Consider the following 18019-nt stretch of genomic DNA (forward strand, 5'->3'; position numbering starts at 1 on the left):
AGGTGGCTATAATGCACCCAAAAAGCAAAAGCCGTCTCTAATTAGACTTTTTTTCGGGGAGGGGGGGGATAGAGAATCAGACCACCACTCCCCTTCTTAAAGTTAGGAGAAATCAAGGTACGAGATTATTTTTTTATTTTTTATTTTTTTTGGGGGGGGGGGAGAAGATCCCCCCCACGACCGATTCCAAAACCAAGCCTCTGGGGAGGGTTCCGTCTGGTGCGATCTCCTCTTTCTAAGAAGAGGAGGATTTGGGAGCGTTGTTGGGTGGAGGGAAATGCTCAGGATCCCTCAAGAAGAACCGCCTCTTAGCTGGGCTGGGGAAAAAAGTGTCCCGTAAGCGGAGGAGGCTGCAGAGTTTTCCGCCTCGGCCGGCAGGAGGTGGACGAAGAAGAGGAGGCGGCTGCCGAAGAGTTCCAGGGAGAGCCGCCGCCGAGCCGAGCCGAGCCGGGCAAAGGCGAGGCGAGGCCGTGGCACAAGCTCGCCGTGGCAGCGGCGGCGGCGGCGGTTCTGTCAATCAGGCGGACTTCCCTCCTCGCACGCCCCGCGCTTTCCAGCGAGCCGCCTGCTGGTGGCTCCGCCGCCTCGGTCGAGGCTGAGCGCTGGAGAGGAGGCGGATGAGCCCGGGCAAGGAGCCGCGGGACTGAGGTCGCCCGGCGGTGGGCTTCAAGAGGGCGGCGCCGGCTGCCTTTCCATGCGGCCGGAGCCCCCCCCTCGGCAGCCAAGTTGAAGGCTGGGGTTGGGCTGCCATGGCTCCTCTGGCCGGGATCGCCTTGCTTCTCCTCGCCTGCTGCTGGATGCTCCTTTGGGCCCCGGGGGCCCCGCAGAGTCCCGCGGAGAAAGGTAAGAGCGGGCTGCCCTGGGATTAGCCAGATCGGCCCCTCCTTTGCCCACCTCCCCTCCCAGCCCCCCGTCTTAACTTCGCCCCACGAGCGGGAGGACTTTTTTTTTTTTTGCCCCGCTAGACTTCTCCGCGCCACACCGGGTTGCTCGCTCCGAGGGCCCGGGCGTCCCTCCCTCGCAGCCTCTCGGCCGCGTCCGCCGCCGCCACGTGTGGCGTTGGTGGACCTTCTTCGACCCTGCTGAGCTGGCGGGGCGCCTTTCCCAGCTGCAAGTGTGGGACCTCGGTTGAACTCGGGACGCGCGCGGGGCAGGCAGAGACGCCTGGCGAATCGCCCGCGTCCGATAATGTCCCGTCCCCCCACCCGTCCCCAATGGCAGGGAGTAAGTTTTCCTTCCGTCTGGGTTGCTGGAAGGAAGGAAGCGAAGCCAACAGTAGTAGACAGCTGTTAAAAAAATAAATAAATAAAAACAACCCAAAAAACTTTTCCAGGGCAATTGGCACCCTCATCCTCATCCAAAAACTTTTCCAAGGCAATTGACATCCTCATCCTCATTCGGGAAGGATGGAAACTTTGAGAGGAGCATGGCTGGGGGCAGAGTTTGAAAGTTGATGGCCAGGTGTTTGCCCTCCGCTATCCTCAGGCAGATGGCTTTCAGAAGCCTCGTCGCTTAATAGAATGGATTTATTCAAGCTGTGGGAGGTTTCTAGTCCCTCTTGCTCAGATGCGGCGTCTTGATCCCTGCCCGTCCCTAAATGCTTTGCCATGCCTGCCATCTGGGCTTTCCTTACTGAAACAACTGGAAAAATAAGGCACGGTGCGTAGTACCGTGCCTTAGTATTTCCCCCTTCCTTTGTAACCTCGGGGAGCGAGGAAGGAGATGTCCCCGGGCCCATGGGTAGTGTTAGGAGCGGGGCGTTCAGCCCGACTTTTATTACTCATGGTTTTCTCTCTCTCTAGATTCTGTTTGGGGAAATCTAGAGGAATACAGGCTGGTCATCCCAACTAGCACAGACTCAAAAGGCAGGTTTGTCTCCAAAGTCGTGTCGGGAGCATCAAAGAGGCGTTTCCCGAGAGACACCGGGGATCTTCCTCAGGATGCTGCAGGCAAGGAAATTTTTTACAATGTCACTGTTTTTGGACAAGAATTCCACTTTAGATTAAGGCCAAATTCCCGGCTGGTGGCTCCTGGAGCAACTGTGGAATGGCAGGAGGATTCGAACATCACCTACACTGAACCGCTTCGAGGGGATTGCCTCTATGTGGGGCATATCACGGACCTGCCTAATGCTTCCGTTGCCATCAGCAATTGTGATGGGCTGGTAAGTCTAGTTTTTTCTTTTTTTTCTTCCTTTCTTTCTTTTTTCCTCTTCCTTCCTTCCTTCCTTCCTTCCATCTTCCTTCCTTCCATCCTTCCTTCCATCTTCCTTCCTTCCTTCCATCTTCCTTCCTTCCTTCCATCTTCCTTCCTTCCTTCCATCTTCCTTCCATCTTCCTTCCTTCCTTCCTTCCATCTTCCTTCCTTCCATCTTCCTTCCTTCCTTCCTTCCATCTTCCTTCCTTCCTTCCTTCCATCTTCCTTCCTTCCTTCCTTCCTTCCATCTTCCTTCCTTCCATCTTCCTTCCATCTTCCTTCCTTCCTTCCATCTTCCTTCCTTCCTTCCTTCCTTCCTTCCATCCATCCATCTTCCTTCCTTCCTTCCTTCCTTCCTTCCTTCCATCTTCCTTCCTTCCTTCCTTCCTTCCATCTTCCTTCCTTCCTTCCTTCCTTCCTTCCTCCCCTCCCCTCTCCCTCCCTCTCTCTCTTTCTCTCTCTTTTATATTGTATTATCCTTATTCCTTTCCCCATGGGGAAAGTTTGCATTTTCAGCATTTAAAAAGGACAGCAACAAATCACACCCAATTTGCTATGTTGATTGTGAAATCAAATAAGTAAATGTTCCCTTACATGAGGCCAAGTGTGAAGAACCAGTGAGCTTCTTGTCTAAAAAGTGGAGAAGCAAATTTACCCTGAACTGGCACACAACCGCTGTGACAAATCACTAATTATCAACATGAAAGTCTCGATCGCCCTCTGGAAGCTTTTCAGCGCATTGAAAAATAGTGACCTACATCAAAAACAGTGACCTCATGCTATCACCTGTGTGTTTCCTTTCTTCATAGAATCTTAGCCATCTTCTGCTTAGGAGAGCATCTGGAGACCTAGACGGGTTTTAAAAAAGAGATGGTATTCGAAACTATCATCCCATTGCTGAGAATTAAATGGAGCTCAGAATTTTGGGAGACGTTTTTGATGTTCCACTTCTCATATCTATGCCAACTTTTTAAACTCTGAATGCACTCCCATCACCCCAGCCACACAGGGGTGAAGGGGATGATAGGATCTGTAGTCCAACACTTTGGGAATGAACTCCAGGGCAAGGAAAGTTCATTTTAATAGAATAATCTATTAACTAATAGAATAATCTAAATCTATTGTAGAATGCTCCTTGTGATTTTCAAGGTAAATACCTAACAAAGTGCTTATTTTAAGAGTTCTTCATCTGGAGATATCTATTATTCTATATCATCTATCTATTTATATCTATCTATCCAGTGAACGGCTACCAAAACTTTTACTACCACACTGTGGGCGTGGCTTATGCAGGATGCCCTGCATTTTCTTTCAACATCTTTCAGTGCAAATTGGGTGCTCTGGGGTGGAGCTCCATTTGTGCTACCCCACTGTGTTCCCCCCGTCTAGGCAATAGCCCACCCCTGGTTATATTGTAGTCCAGGGACCAGATGCATCACATGCTGACCCTTCCCTCTGTCTGGTTTAGCGAAGGGGTGTAAAGTGCCAATATGTCACGTGATGCTGCTGTGATGATGGGAGTTCGACACCCCTGATCTAATCTATCAACCATCTATCTCTAATTCTGTTTTTCACTCTAGACCAAAGCAAGAAAAGTCAAACTACATCTCTTAAACAGTATATTTTAAAGTTTAACTGCTTTGCTGGAGTAACTTTGCTTAGTTCTCCTTTAGGGAATGGACATCTAATTATATCCAACATCATCTTATTTATATTGTTTGAGAGAGAAAACAGCTTGCTAACATACAGCTGGTAGCACTTATAAGATAAATGGATTTCAGCTTAGATCGTGACCTTTCTGTTGTCTGAATTCTGTCCAGATTCTGATTAAAAAATAAGAGGCAATATGTAGTTGCCAACTTTCTCTTTTTTGGGCAATATTCCAATACCTTTAATAGTAGCTTGGCTTACATGTTTTTAATAGGCAAAATTTTTGATACCATTTCATCTACTGCTGCTTTTCTGCATTTTGTGCAGTTGTTAACCAATTTCTGGCAAGCATTTGCACTATTAAACTATCCTAGATGGAAGTTGGTGATTTCCAACAAGATGGCTCTACTTGGACTTGAACTCATGCCCCTATTAATTTTATGTGCTGATGGCATTAACCAACCATGGCAAGTTGGTTCATTAAACAAACATGGGGATGGGGTGTCGGTGCATATGTAAAGAGGTGCAGAGTACAGACTTATAAGACAACAGAAAAATATTGGGGCTTTGTCCTTTAGAGAAACTTGTCTCTGGTGTATTTGGCTATAATTCTTATGTTCCCCAGGCATTATTATGGAAGTTTTCATCCAAGGCTTCCATCCGAGCACCGAGCTGAGGAAAACTGACATCAAGAATGCATGCACAACTATTGTATTCTCAAGAGACACTTGGTTCTCTTGACAATGTCCTTGAGGCTGGAAGTTCTCTATGGCTGTGCAGCATTTCAGATTCAAAGATAAAAAATGTGCTCTGGAGTGCCTAGTGTCCCTAGGCGCATGTGTGCATAGTGACTGTATGCATCCCCTTGAATCACAACACATCTTTTTCCCAGATTTGTGCTTCATCTGGGGAAGGAAGATGTGTCAGTCCAGAAAAAGATGCAGCTGCTTTAAGGTATTGTAGATGGGCTATAGAAACATAGAAGACTGACGGCAGAAAAAGACCTCATGGTCCATCTAGTCTGCCCTTATACTATTGCCTGTATTTTATCTTAGGATGGATATATGTTTATCCCAGGCATGTTTAAATTCATTTACTGTGGATTTACCAACCACGTCTGCTGGAAGTTTGTTCCAAGCATCTACTACTCTTTCAGTAAGATAATATTTTCTCACGTTACTTCTAATCTTTCCCCCAACTAACCTCAGATTGTGCCCCCTTGTTCTTGTGCTCCCAAGCGGCTATGGGAGCAGCTTGATAGTTTCTAAAGCAGGGGTCACCAAACCTTTGGACCTCAAGGACCACTAAATTCATAATTTTAAATCCTGTGGTCCACTAATAAGAATTTTGTAAAAAGATAAATAGCATTTAGTGGAACAGTGTTCCCTCTAATTTTTTTGGGGGGTGGGCAGAAAAGTATAGTGTCTGAGCGGCAGTCCCTTTGGGACTGACTGGGCGGCACAGAAATAATAAATAAACAAACAAATAAACAAACAAACAAACAAATAAACAAATAAACAAATAAACAAATAAACAAATAAACAAATAAACAAACAAACAAACAAACAACAAACAAATAAAAAACCCACCCTGTTTTGCCTCAGAGAATTTCAAAATAAAATACTGTACTGTGTGTCTATAACAGTGAGCTCATAACAGAGCAACTCTATCAATATCAAAATGCCACTTAAATAGTTGAGCTAGTTTCAAACTAGATTTTGATTTTCTTTCTCTCTTCCTTACTCCCATTCTTTTTCTTTTTCTTTTCCTTCCTCTCTTTTTTCTATCTGTTTCTCTCTCTTCCTCTCTTCCTCTCTCTCTCCTTCCCTCTCACTCTTTCCCTCTCGGCTTCTGGGCAGGTTTGGAAAACTCTGAGTTGATGATAATTTTTAAGTGAGCGATTGCTCACTGCTCAGCTTAGAGGGAACTATGTAGTGCAATATAAAAAAGTACATATAATTTTTCTGCGGACCACTAAAATTTTCACGCAAACCACCAGTGGTCCACAGACCACCTGTTGGTGACCTCTATTCTAAAGCACTTTTTGTCTTTCAAATCCAAAGTATCACAAAAAGATTGGGACCAAAGGGGGTGCCATGTAGCTGTGGATCAGGTGTGTGATCACATTCAGCATTGTTAGGGCCTAGAAACTTTGGGTTGGGCTCTGAGGTTGGTCCTATTTTGTGAAGGAGCTTTGAGACAAGACACAAGGAAACACTGTCTTTGTAAGCTGCCTAGGAAGAAATTTTTCTTGAAAGAAGACTAAGAATTCGAGTTAGCTGAATAACAAAATAAGTAAGTAGTGCAATTTTATGGACTCATTAAAAATAAAAAGGATTTATATAAAAAAGGCTGCAGATAAACAAACAAACAAGTAAACAAACAAACACATGGGGAAAGCTATTGGACATATGAAGTTATATAGCCATGAGTGATTAGAATCCAATATGCTAATGCAGCCAGCTGCCAGTAGTTCGATTCTCACCAACTCTAGGTTGACTCAGTCTTCTCTACTTCCAAGGTTGGTAAAATGGGGACCAAGATTGCTGGGGGCAATATGCTGACTCTGCTTGGAGAAGGCTGTAATGCACCATGAAGGGGTATGTAAGTCTAAGTGCTATTGCTATGTAGCTTTGAGGGTTTTTTTTTCTTAAAAATGCAAAATACCCCCCTCTAGTTTGGTTTAGTGATTAAGGTATCAGGCTAGAAATCAGAAGATTGGTGTTGGATGAAGGTGGTGCCGTGGATATTGCCTACCTGGACTTCAGCAAAGCCTTTGATACGGTTCCACATAAAGAGCTGATAGATAAATTAGTGAAGATTGGACTTAATCCCTGGATAGTTCAATGGATTTGCAGCTGGCTGAAGCGTAGACATCAGAGAGTTATTGTTAACGGCGAGTATTCTGAGCAGAGTCAGGTTACAAGCGGTGTGCCACAAGGGTCTGTTCTGGGTCCTATTCTTTTTAATATGTTTGTGAGTGACATAGGGGAAGGTTTGGTAGGGAAGGTTTGCCTATTTGCCGATGACTCTAAAGTGTGCAATAGGGTTGATATTCCTGGAGGCGTCTGTAATATGGTAAATGATTTAGCTTTACTAGATAAATGGTCAAAGCAATGGAAACTGCAGTTTAATGTTTCCAAATGTAAAATAATGCACTTGGGGAAAAGGAATCCTCAATCTGAGTATTGTATTGGCAGTTCTGTGTTAGCAAATACTTCAAAAGAAAAGGATTTAGGGGTAGTGATTTCTGACAATCTCAAAATGGGTGAACAGTGCAGTCAGGCGGTAGGGAAAGCAAGTAGGATGCTTGGCTGCATAGCTAGAGGTATAACAAGCAGGAAGAGGGAGATTATGATCCCGCTATATAGAATGCTGGTGAGACCACATTTGGAATACTGTGTTCAGTTCTGGAGACCTCACCTACAAAAAGATATTGACAAAATTGAACGGGTCCAAAGACGGGCTACAAGAATGGTGGAAGGTCTTAAGCATAAAACGTATCAGGAAAGACTTAATGAACTCAATCTGTATAGTCTGGAGGACAGAAGGAAAAGGGGGGACATGATCGAAACATTTAAATATATTAAAGGGTTAAACAAGGTCCAGGAGGGAAGTATTTTTAAAAGGAAAGTGAACACAAGAACAAGGGGACACAATCTGAAGTTAGTTGGGGGAAAGATCAAAAGCAACATGAGAAAATATTATTTTACTGAAAGAGTAGTAGATCCTTGGAACAAACTTCCAGCAGACGTTGTAGATAAATCCACAGTAACTGAATTTAAACATGCCTGGGATAAACATATATCCATCCTAAGATAAAATACAGAAAATAGTATAAGGGCAGACTAGATGGACCAGGAGGTCTTTTTCTGCCGTCAGACTTCTATGTTTCTATGTTTCTAAGACTGTGAATTTTAGGCACAAAAGCCTCTGGGCTTGAGCCCATTAATCTCTCTCAGCTTTGGGAAAAAGGCAATGGCAAACCACTTCTAAAAATCCTTGACAAGAAAACTACAGCAACTTGCATTGCATTTTCCAAGAATCAAAGAACAATTCAATTGAAAGGGGAAAAAAATTAGGCTCCCCTCCTTGTGATGTCCTTCCAGAAGTTACAAGAGCATATGGGGAATGATGTTGGCATTGGGATGTTTATTTGTTTACTTGTGTGACTTAATTGCTGATTTGACTTTGATTAAAAAACCTGCACTTTGGTAAGTCACCAAGAGTTGGCAGCATATCCATGTTAACAAAAACAACAGCAACAAAATCCTCCTGTTTTACCAGCTGTTTGATCCATATTCATTTATTTATTTATTTATTTATTCGATTTTTATGCCGCCCTTCTCCTTAGACTCAGGGCGGCTTACAACATGTTAGCAATAGCACTTTTTAACAGAGCCAGCATATTGCCCCCACAATCTGGGTCCTCATTTTACCCACATTGGAAGGATGGAAGGCTGAGTCAACCTTGAGCCGGTGATGAGATTTGAACCGCTGATCTTCAGATCTACAGTCAGCTTCAGTGGCCTGCAGTACAGCACTCTACCTGCTGCGCCACCCCTATGTATTTATGTCCTATGTATTTAGTCTCTTCCACTTTCCATGACTTTGGAGCCATATATTGCTTCAGTATGTTTGTTTGCAAGAAATAAAAGAGATTTTTTTTTAAAAAACCCTGAAGGAACTAAAGTGAGGTAAAACCTGAATCTTAGATCAAATTGATTTCCAAAGCAAGCTCTACTTTTCCTACTTTCTCCTCATTTCTATCAATAAAACTTTGAACAAACTATAGCATCTACTAATCTGAAACTGGGGGTATTTAAACCCTTCATGTACGAAAACGGCAAACAAAAACAGATACAGTTTGATGATTTGAATATACTATACTAGGGGTCGACAACCTTAAAAAGTCAAAGAGCCATTTGGACCATTTCCCAGAGGAAACAAAACACCTGGAGCCACAAAATCTGGGCTGGCATGTGACCAACTTGATGTCACTCCCACCAAGTCACATGACACCCCCCCCAGCTACACCTACCCAGGTTTTGTAGCTCTATGTTTTCTTTTCTATGAGAAAAAGGTATTGCTCTCTTCCCTCTCTCAATTTCTCTATCTTCCGATCCTATCCTATCTCCCTCTTTCTTTCTTTCTTTCTTTCTTTCTTTCCTTCTTTCTTTCCCTCTTCCCATCCCTCTATCTCTTTCTCTCCCTCCCTCATCTCTCTCTTTCTCCTTCTCTCCCTGTGTGCTGAGGAACAATTGCAGAGGCTTCTCTTTGGGTGAGCCTTCTTCCCTCTTATGATTCCCTGGCTGGCTGTGGTGTATGCAGGGAGACCCTCTTCAAGCGAGCACCAAAACGCATCAAAGGCGTGCAAAGAGAGCGGGTATCTGTCCACTTAAGGAGGGTCTTTAGATGCGGCTTCTCTTTTTCCCTAAGGATCTGGCTATTGCCTTGCCTTGCCTTGTCCCTCTCTCTGCAACCCTTAGGCTGAGCGGGGCAGGTGTGAGCTCCAGCCTAAAGCAGCAGGAAGTGAAGGCTGCCTTATGTGCAAATGTGGCATGAAGGCAGCTACAGGGCCACTTCTGTCTTAAGGATCCTGCAGTTGCCTTTCCGTGCCAGGCCATCAAAGAACATGATGGCTGGACACTATCAAAGGAAGGGGAGGAAGATTGATGTAGTGAAGGCAGCCTTCACTTCCTGATGCTTCAGGCTGGAGTTTACGCCCACCCCGCTGTGTGGGGGAGACACGGCAAGGCACTGGCCAGATCCTTAGGCAGTAGAGAAGCTGTGTCCAAAGACTTAAGTGAGCAGCCATTTGCCCTCTGTGCATGCCTTTGCTGTGCTTTAGCACTTGATTGAGGGATTCCCCATGCATGAGCACCCTCTTGGCCCACCACAGCCAGCCAGGGAGCTGTGAGAAGAAGAGGTCAGTTGCCCAAAAGGAAGTCTCCACCTGGGGTGGCTATGTTCCTGAACCAGCGCTGGAAAATCAGACCCAGTCACTTCTCCATTCCTGCTGTTGCCCTTACCTTCTCAGGCCGGGAGAGGGGGGGAGGGCAAGGCCAGCCAGTGATGGGACAGGGAGCCACAGAAGGGGGTCCAAAGAGCCGCATGCAGCTCCACAGCTGCGGGTTGCCAACCCCTGTACTATATTATACTCCATATAGCATATGACAATCATTAAGTGTTGTACCACATGATTCTTGACAAATGTATCTTTTTCTTTTGTGAGCATACACTGAGAGCATGTGCACCAAGACAAATTCCTTGTGTGTCCAATCACACTTGGCCAATAAAATTATATTCTATTATATTCTATATGGGGACTCAGTGTACTGAGCTTTAGACTTTGCTGTCAGTCAGATGAGTGGCCTTTAAATCAATTCAAAGTGAAGTGACTTATGTTTTAAATTGATGAATGTTCTTTATTAATGTCTGGTATAGATTGGATTTGAGAAACATTCTTTTCAAATACAAATAGAATGAAACATGGGAAAAGCATCTTGTGATGCTCACCTAATAGTTAAATAGCACCAGTGCTATAAGTGAACCAGTGTTATAAGTATAATTGGAATGTATCCCATTGATTTTCCTCCTTTAAGTAAAGAAAGTTAAGCAAGAATGGGGCTGAAAGCTTACAGGTTGCTTTTCCCATTTAGGTTGCTTTGCAGATAATCTTGTTTCGCTCCTATCAACTTGTGAGAATAAGCCTTATTTGAATAATAGTAATTTTTTAATTAAAGTTTATACTTAGAGTGATAAAAAGTAATGCCAACTAAAAGTATTAACAAGTGAAAAGAGCAGGTAGAAAGAAGACTCTACGAATCTTTGGAGAGGGGCGGCATATAAATCCAAATAAATAAATAAATAAGTAAATGAATAAATAAATAAATAAAGAAGAAGAAAATATAGAAATATAATAAAGAAAACTAAAAGAAATATACAAAAAAATGACTTCTCCTTTTATCAACTAACAATAACTTCAGTAATTTATTACCATTGGGCAGGCAACAAAATATCTCTTCTTCCCATATCTCATCTCTTATCTATAAACCATTTCTTTAAACTTCATATTGATTCTGGTCAGCAAAAGTCCATTAAAGATTACCAGAAATAACAATATATACATTTTAACCTTGAACAAATAAGCAACATTTATATTCTTTCCTTTCACTTTTAACAATCTTGATTTTTAATCCACATAATGTCCTAGATTTCCTCCCCCCCCCCGAAAATCCTTCAAACATTGGCAAGTATTCTTTTGTAAAAGCAAAATTATGAAGTTATACAACCCATTCTTTTAGTTTGTTATTTGTATACCCTTTTTAATTACTAGAACTTGTTTCATTTTTATATCTAAAGTAACATCTTTTTTTATATAATTTTATCACTTATTTTTCCATCTACATTGAAATCAGTCTCAATCTTGTCTAGTAAATATTGTTCCTCTTCTATAATGTTTTTAAATCCAGTTTGTTTATAATAATAGAAGACAATTGTAAGTTTAATCTATGAATGCATTGTCCCTAAAATGAACTTCAATTCTTTCAAAGCTACAGTATTTTGCTTCATTCTAATCTGTCAAATTTACTTGCTCTTCTCCTTTAATTACAGTATTTAATTCTTTCTGTTTCTCTTTAGTGCTCAACCTTCAAAGTCCTATTTTATTATGGTTTCCCCCTAAACAACAGCATTTTCCCATGAGAAGTTTCCTTTATAATTAATTTCAAAATCTTCATTTTTAAAAATAAAATTCAGAACAATGACATTTTCCCATAGGAAAGATTCTTGTAATTAATTTCCTAATCTTCTTTCAAATCCATCTGGATCCTTAGTCTATTTTTTCCCCAGAATCAATCTTCTAATTGCACCTTTGCCATTCATTTAAACTTGTATAACCTGTCAATTTCCAGGGATTGATGAAGATTCATTTGATGTGATAAAACTGATCAAGAAAGGAGATATGCAAACCTTTTATCTATAAATGTGCAAATTGCAGTTTGGGCAAAGATGGTGATCTGTTGTCTTCCAGAGATCTAAATCCACCCGAGACCACTGTTTTATGGTCTATTTGTAGAGAGCCACTATCTGGAAAACCTGTTAGTGATCACAGATCCTTTTCTCTTCCAGAGAGGGAAATCATTCCATTTGCCAGTTTCTCATTTGTTGCATTCTTGGTGAAACTGTCTTCTCCATTGTTTCCCTGAAAATCCCACAGGATTAAGTCTGCTTGCATACATATCTACAAGTGGTTTGCAAATCATGCAGAAAGCCATCCAAAACCAGCACCACAAGACAACATTGGTTGTCTTTGGCTGTCATTCCAATCAAAGAAAATTCAGTGGAATCTGTTGAGTTCAAATACTGAAGAGGCAGGAGACTGGCAATGAGACTTCAACTCTTTATTGGTTATAGTGAGCAAACATCAGCCTGTCTGCTTTTGGCAGGGGTTTAAATAGGGAGCCCTTTTGGGAAGGAGCCAATCAGAATTTCCCTGCTCCACTTTCTTGTTGGACTGGAGTGAAAACTTCCCAGCTTCCCAGGACATAACAGGTTCCATCCAATGAGTCCATAAAGACAGGCCTTGAGACATCATCCCGGAAACATCCTAAATTCCCCCCTCCCCCTGGTCAGGGTTTATGAGAAGTAATGTGCCAGACATCTTGTTCAAGCTGTAGTATCTAGCCAACCATAGCTAATTGTGGGGACCAGGCAGGAGGGAATCGTTTAAAGAACATAACGCAATATAAAATGTAAACATTTTAAACAAATAGTTTATTCTTGGCTAGATTAGGAAGTTGAAAAATATCCTGGAAGAAGGTTTTGGCAAACTACTTTGTAACATTGCCAAAACTCCACATGGCCATTCAGTGAGTGTATATTAAAACAGCTCATCCAGAGCAATTGGACAGTATGACACTTTCTTGGATGTTGGTTGTAGTGAGAAGAATAATGTAGGAGTGATAGTAATGAGAAATAATGGTGACTGTGATTAAGAAAAGGGGCAAGATGTGAGGCTCCAGGACAATTAGAAGAGCAATTTGAATATGATGATAGCCACAGAAAGTTATTTGCCCTTCCATATTTTCTGGCCCAAGTCCCCTCAAGTCTCTCTCTTTCTGTAATGGACAGAAGGAATGATTTTGAGATAAGAAGCAAGGCAATGGTTAGAGAAGAAATCTGAGTCCAGAGCAGAAATACAATTTGAGAAGGCATCTCTGACATGACTGTCCTCAGCTCTCATGAAGATAAAGGGAGGGAGGTGAAATCCTGGGCCTAGAAAGTTTAGAACTAAGAAGCCTTAAACAAGATCTAAGTATTGCCCAGAATATCATATGCTGCAACTTTCATCACATATATAGATATATACCCACTAAAACTCTCATTGTGTATTGGACAAAATAAATAAATAAAATAAATAAAATAAATAAGATTCTGTTATCATAATCTTGTAATAAAGTACTCCTAGTACTTATAACTTTGGTATCCTAGTCTGGTCTCTCTTGAAGGGGTAACACTTTCCATCTCATTCTTTAAGTTCCACAGCTGGTAATGAACACTTTCACATGATCATTTTTTTAATCTAATAATAATGATCTTTGCGCCTGTGAGTATAATGAAATGAAAAGAGCTTGCTAGGTTCTTGTACAGAATGCCCAGGCTTTGAGGCTGAAGAAGTTGAGCAGGAAATAAAGAAATGAATGAATGGCCATTCATGTATGGATTTAAAAGTATACTTGCTTGCCTTTTTTATTCTTTCAGCTTCCATAGCTACTAGTTTAGTAGTTATCACTTATATGTTTTTTTGGCACCTCCCCAAAATGGAATAAATCAGATTTCCATAGCTTAATGAGAGTGGTAGGATTAATCATATATTAAAAGCTTACGAAGAATGACAAGAGAAAATTATATGATGGATTTAATAGATCTCATTAAGGTCCTTCAACTTGGGGATGTCCCTTTATCGCAAGGGAGGAGCTTAATATAGATTAGTTTGCTCTAGTGTGTTCTCCATAACTACCTATGGCTGTGAAAGTTGGATCTTTAAAAAAAAAAGGCAAGAAAAAAAATGGACTGTTTGAGCTGGGGTGCCTAAGAAGGGATCTGCATATTTCTTGGAAAGCAGAGGTGACTAACAGGCAAATATTTGGAGCACATAACACCAGACAAGCATCAAGTATTTACCATTTACTTCAACTTGCTAGTGAAACAAGCACCAGTCACGGTAGTTCCTGCTGTGAAATTTCAGCTGGTTAAGATCATTGTTGCTGCTGGATAGTCCTTGGATTTGGAACAATGCTGGAGAGGAGCTTTCACTAAAAGGCAAAATCAAGAAACTGCATCTAAACTTACAGTGTTTTGGCCACACCATGTGTCACTAAAAGGCAAAATAAAAAGCTGCATTTAAATTTACTGTATTTTGGGCATATTGTGGGGGAATTCACTGGAGAAAGCAATTGTGTTCAAAAGAGTTAGTGGTAAAAAGATACCAGGCCATCACAGAACATGGTGGCTGGACACTATCAAAGCTGACACTATCAAACCTGGATCATAGAATTGTCCAGAGTCAGACTCAACTGAACAGCTATCATCATCATCATCCCTCTGCTAATTTATATTGAGCCAAAACATTTTAGGAATGTTCCCAGGGCCTGTTTGAGAGCAGAATTTTCTTCGAGAATGACTCTGTCATTTAAGATTGTTGAAGAAAGAAAGCAGCTTGCATCAAAGCAGGCAAGAGGGCAATTCATTCTGTAGCAATTGTTGCACAGCCTCTGACCTTCTTCTTATATGTCTCACATTAGTAGGGCAGCAGAGATTCAAAAGCTCCTCTCCAGCATTGTTCCAAATCCAAGGACTATCCAGTAGCAACAATGATCTTAAACAGCTGAGATTTCACAACAGGAACCACCGTGACTGGTGCTGGTTTCACTAGCAAGTTGAAGTAAATGCGAAATACTCAGTGAAGGGCTACCAAAATGTTTACTACCACACTGTGGGCGTGGCTTATGCAGGACACCCTGCATTTTCTTTCAACATCTTTCAATGCAAATTGGGTGCTCTAGGGTGGAGCTCCATTTTTGCTACCCCACTGCATCCCCCCTTTCCGGGCAGTAGCCCACCCCTGGAAATAATTGAAGCTTGTGTGGTAGAGAAACCGGTGTAGTAGTTGTTCTCTTCCACTATAAAATGCATCGCCATAAATTAAAGTAGAAGTTGTACACTTGTATATAATTTACATATGCTGTTTTGTAGATACTTCATTTAGTCTTAGACATAGTTACTGTAATTTAAATAAGGCTAAAAAATTTATATCAAATAAGATAATGCCTCGGTATCTTGTCTGTTTGATAGATCCACCTGTTTGACAGGTACTGATGGTTAATGCTGTTAATAATAATGATTTCCCATATATGCCTGGCTCTTCTACTTAAGTTAATGTAGTAGCCAAATCTGCTAATAGAAACATATCTATTAACGATAACATCTGACTAAGCTGTCATTCAGATCAATTTGGTTGAGAAACCTGTGATCTTACAGAGGTTTAGTAATAACCAGAGGTCTAGTAATAACCATTCTGGATACAAAGGTTCATTGCAAATAGACAATCTTCTTAAGGCAGAAACATTGGGGGGGGGGAGGTCCGGGGGGGGCATTGAACAATCTAAAGTTAGCAAATAGTTCATAGTTTGTTTTGAAGGATGCTTTCATTAGTGATCTTCTCCAACTTATGAGTGTATGACTGTAACTTGTTGCTTGAATCCTTAAGATTTCTATTATTTATTTATTTATTTATTTATTTATTTATTTATTTATTTATTTATTTATTTATTTATTTATTTATTTATTTATTTATTTATTTATTTATTTATTTATTTATTTATTTATTCGATTTTTTATGCCGTCCTTCTCCTTAGACTCAGGGCGGCTTACCACATGTTAGCAATAGCACTTTTTAACAGAGCCAGCCTATTGCCCCCACAATTCGGGTCCTCATTTTACCCACCTCGGAAGGATGGAAGGCTGAGTCAACCTTGAGCTGGTGATGAGATTTGAACTGCTGACCTACAAATCTACAGTCAGCTTCAGTGGCCTGCAGAACCGCACTCTACCTGCTGAGCCACCCTGGCTTATTATTATTATTATTATTATTAATATTGATTGTTTCCTGATTGCTTATTTGACCTTTATGTCAATTATTAAGTATTGTATCTCATGATTCTTGACAAATCTATATTTTCTTTTATGTACACTGAGAGCATATGCACGAAGACAAATTCCTTGTCTGTCCAATCACACTTGACCAATAAAGAATTCTATCCTATCCTATCCTACCCTACCCTACCCTATCCTATTTAGAATATTTTTGTAGCATTTTACAGAGGTCTGTCTGTCTTCAGGTTCTCCATCACACCAGTACCATTTTGTACCACACCTTTCCTGTAGTCAGCCATAATTGTTTCCTGTTAATATTTGGTGAAATTCACCCAAAGATACTGGTATGTGATGTGATTCTTTAGAATTTAGAATAAATATTTATTGTGCTGTTTTATATCAGCACCCTTAGATTTTTCCTTTACAGTAAGAGAGTGTATTTGTCAAAGGCTGTCTGATGATTCCAGTGGGTGTGGGTATTTTATTTTGTACAAACATGCAGTATAAAATGTAGATAGTTGTATCAGTTGAGAATCCTAACGTAAGTGTATTTCAGCTTGTCAGATAAACATCTCTATATTTATCTGTTTTCTCCCAACAGTCACTGGAAAGAAGTGGGAGCCTGACTTTTGTTGTCACTCTAGTATAAACCTTTGAGTCAAGCTGAACTTTGGTAATTCTGTCCATGCAGTTTTCTTGGCAGCATTGTGAAAGTGCTTTGTCACTGGCTTCTTCTGGGTTGGGTTTTTTTTTCTTTCTTTCCATTCTTTCCATTCTAGCCTAAATTAGTAATGGAAAAGCACAGATCTGGAACAGAATTGCAGATGAGGCTTCCCCCCGCTTTCAGGTAGCTCCGTGGTGGATATATTGGTGACATGTGCATGCTTATGCATCTGCTTGGTCTCTGGACATTGATCTGGAAGAAATACAGTTGTCATACCCCAGATGTCCTGTGATGCAGGATTTAGAGTCTAACTAGGTGGAATAACAATGAACTCAAGGCTGGAATGCAATTTGCGCAGAATAGATGAAAACTGGAGGAAGTTTTAGGGGTGTGAATGGTGAATGGAATGAAGACTTCCCTCCTGTCTATAATCAACTCTCTGACTCTTTTATTTTTCTTCTGGTACATTTCCTTCTGGTCTCAGCTTTTCTAGGAGAAAATCCTGTGTCTGTGTGAAGAGATAGAGATAAATTGATAGATAGATAAGTAGATAGATAGATAGATCGATTGGTAGATAGGTAGATGAACAGATGGATAACTGGATAGGTAGCTAGCTAGCTAGATGATAGATAGATAGATAGATAGATAGATAGATAGATAGATAGATAGAGGGGGGATGGATTGATGGATGGATAATGGATGGATGGATGATAGATGGACGGATGGATTGATGCATGGATGGATAGCTGAAGGGATAGATGAGAGAGAGAGAGAGAGAGAGAGAGACAGGCAGACAGACAGACAGACAGAGACAGACAGACAGACAGAGATAGAGACAGACAGAGACAGAGAGATGGTGGGAGTTTCTAATGAAAACACTGGGGGCGAGACCTTTTAAGAAATCAGGCTAAGCTTTTACAATTTTTGTTTGGCAGTGATATTAATTTCCCAAAAGATATGCCTTTATCACAAGGAATTTGATTTACAGATGCAAAAAAACAGTTTTAATATTCTATCAAACATGCTGCCAATGTGATCATTGGTCATTTTTTAAAACTTCTCAGCTAACTCCAAAATCTCCAACAGCAAGAAAAGATAACTAGCTTGAATGAAAACAGAAACTGTTCATCTTTTTTATTTTATATCAATTTGTGTTAAACATTTGGTTTTATGTCTAAATTATCATTAGTTTTTAAATTAATAAATGATAATTTAGACATAAAGCCAAATGTTTAACATGAATTGAAATAAAATAAAAAAGATGAACAGTTTCTGTTTTCATTCAAGCTAGTCATCTTTTCTTGCTGTTGGAGATTTTGGAGTTGGCTGAGAAGGAAAAAAAAAGTTAAG

At 41.0% G+C, this 18019-nt stretch overlaps 1 protein-coding gene across 2 annotated transcripts in view; it reads left to right on the forward strand.

Annotated features, from left to right (window-relative positions):
- The first annotated feature begins 319 nt into the window (after positions 1 to 319).
- ADAMTS2 (ADAM metallopeptidase with thrombospondin type 1 motif 2) overlaps positions 320 to 18019 on the forward strand; it is a 314797-nt gene continuing 297097 nt past the window's right edge. For both annotated transcript variants that reach the window (XM_070739160.1, XM_070739161.1), the window contains exons 1-2: positions 320 to 843; positions 1803 to 2164. In XM_070739160.1, the coding sequence (XP_070595261.1) occupies positions 750 to 843; positions 1803 to 2164 (456 nt within the window). In that variant the 5' untranslated portion in view covers positions 320 to 749. The remainder of the gene's footprint in view (positions 844 to 1802; positions 2165 to 18019) is intronic.

The sequence above is a fragment of the Erythrolamprus reginae genome, chromosome 2 (assembly GCF_031021105.1).
Source record: "Erythrolamprus reginae isolate rEryReg1 chromosome 2, rEryReg1.hap1, whole genome shotgun sequence".
NCBI classification, from domain to species: domain Eukaryota; kingdom Metazoa; phylum Chordata; class Lepidosauria; order Squamata; family Dipsadidae; genus Erythrolamprus; species Erythrolamprus reginae.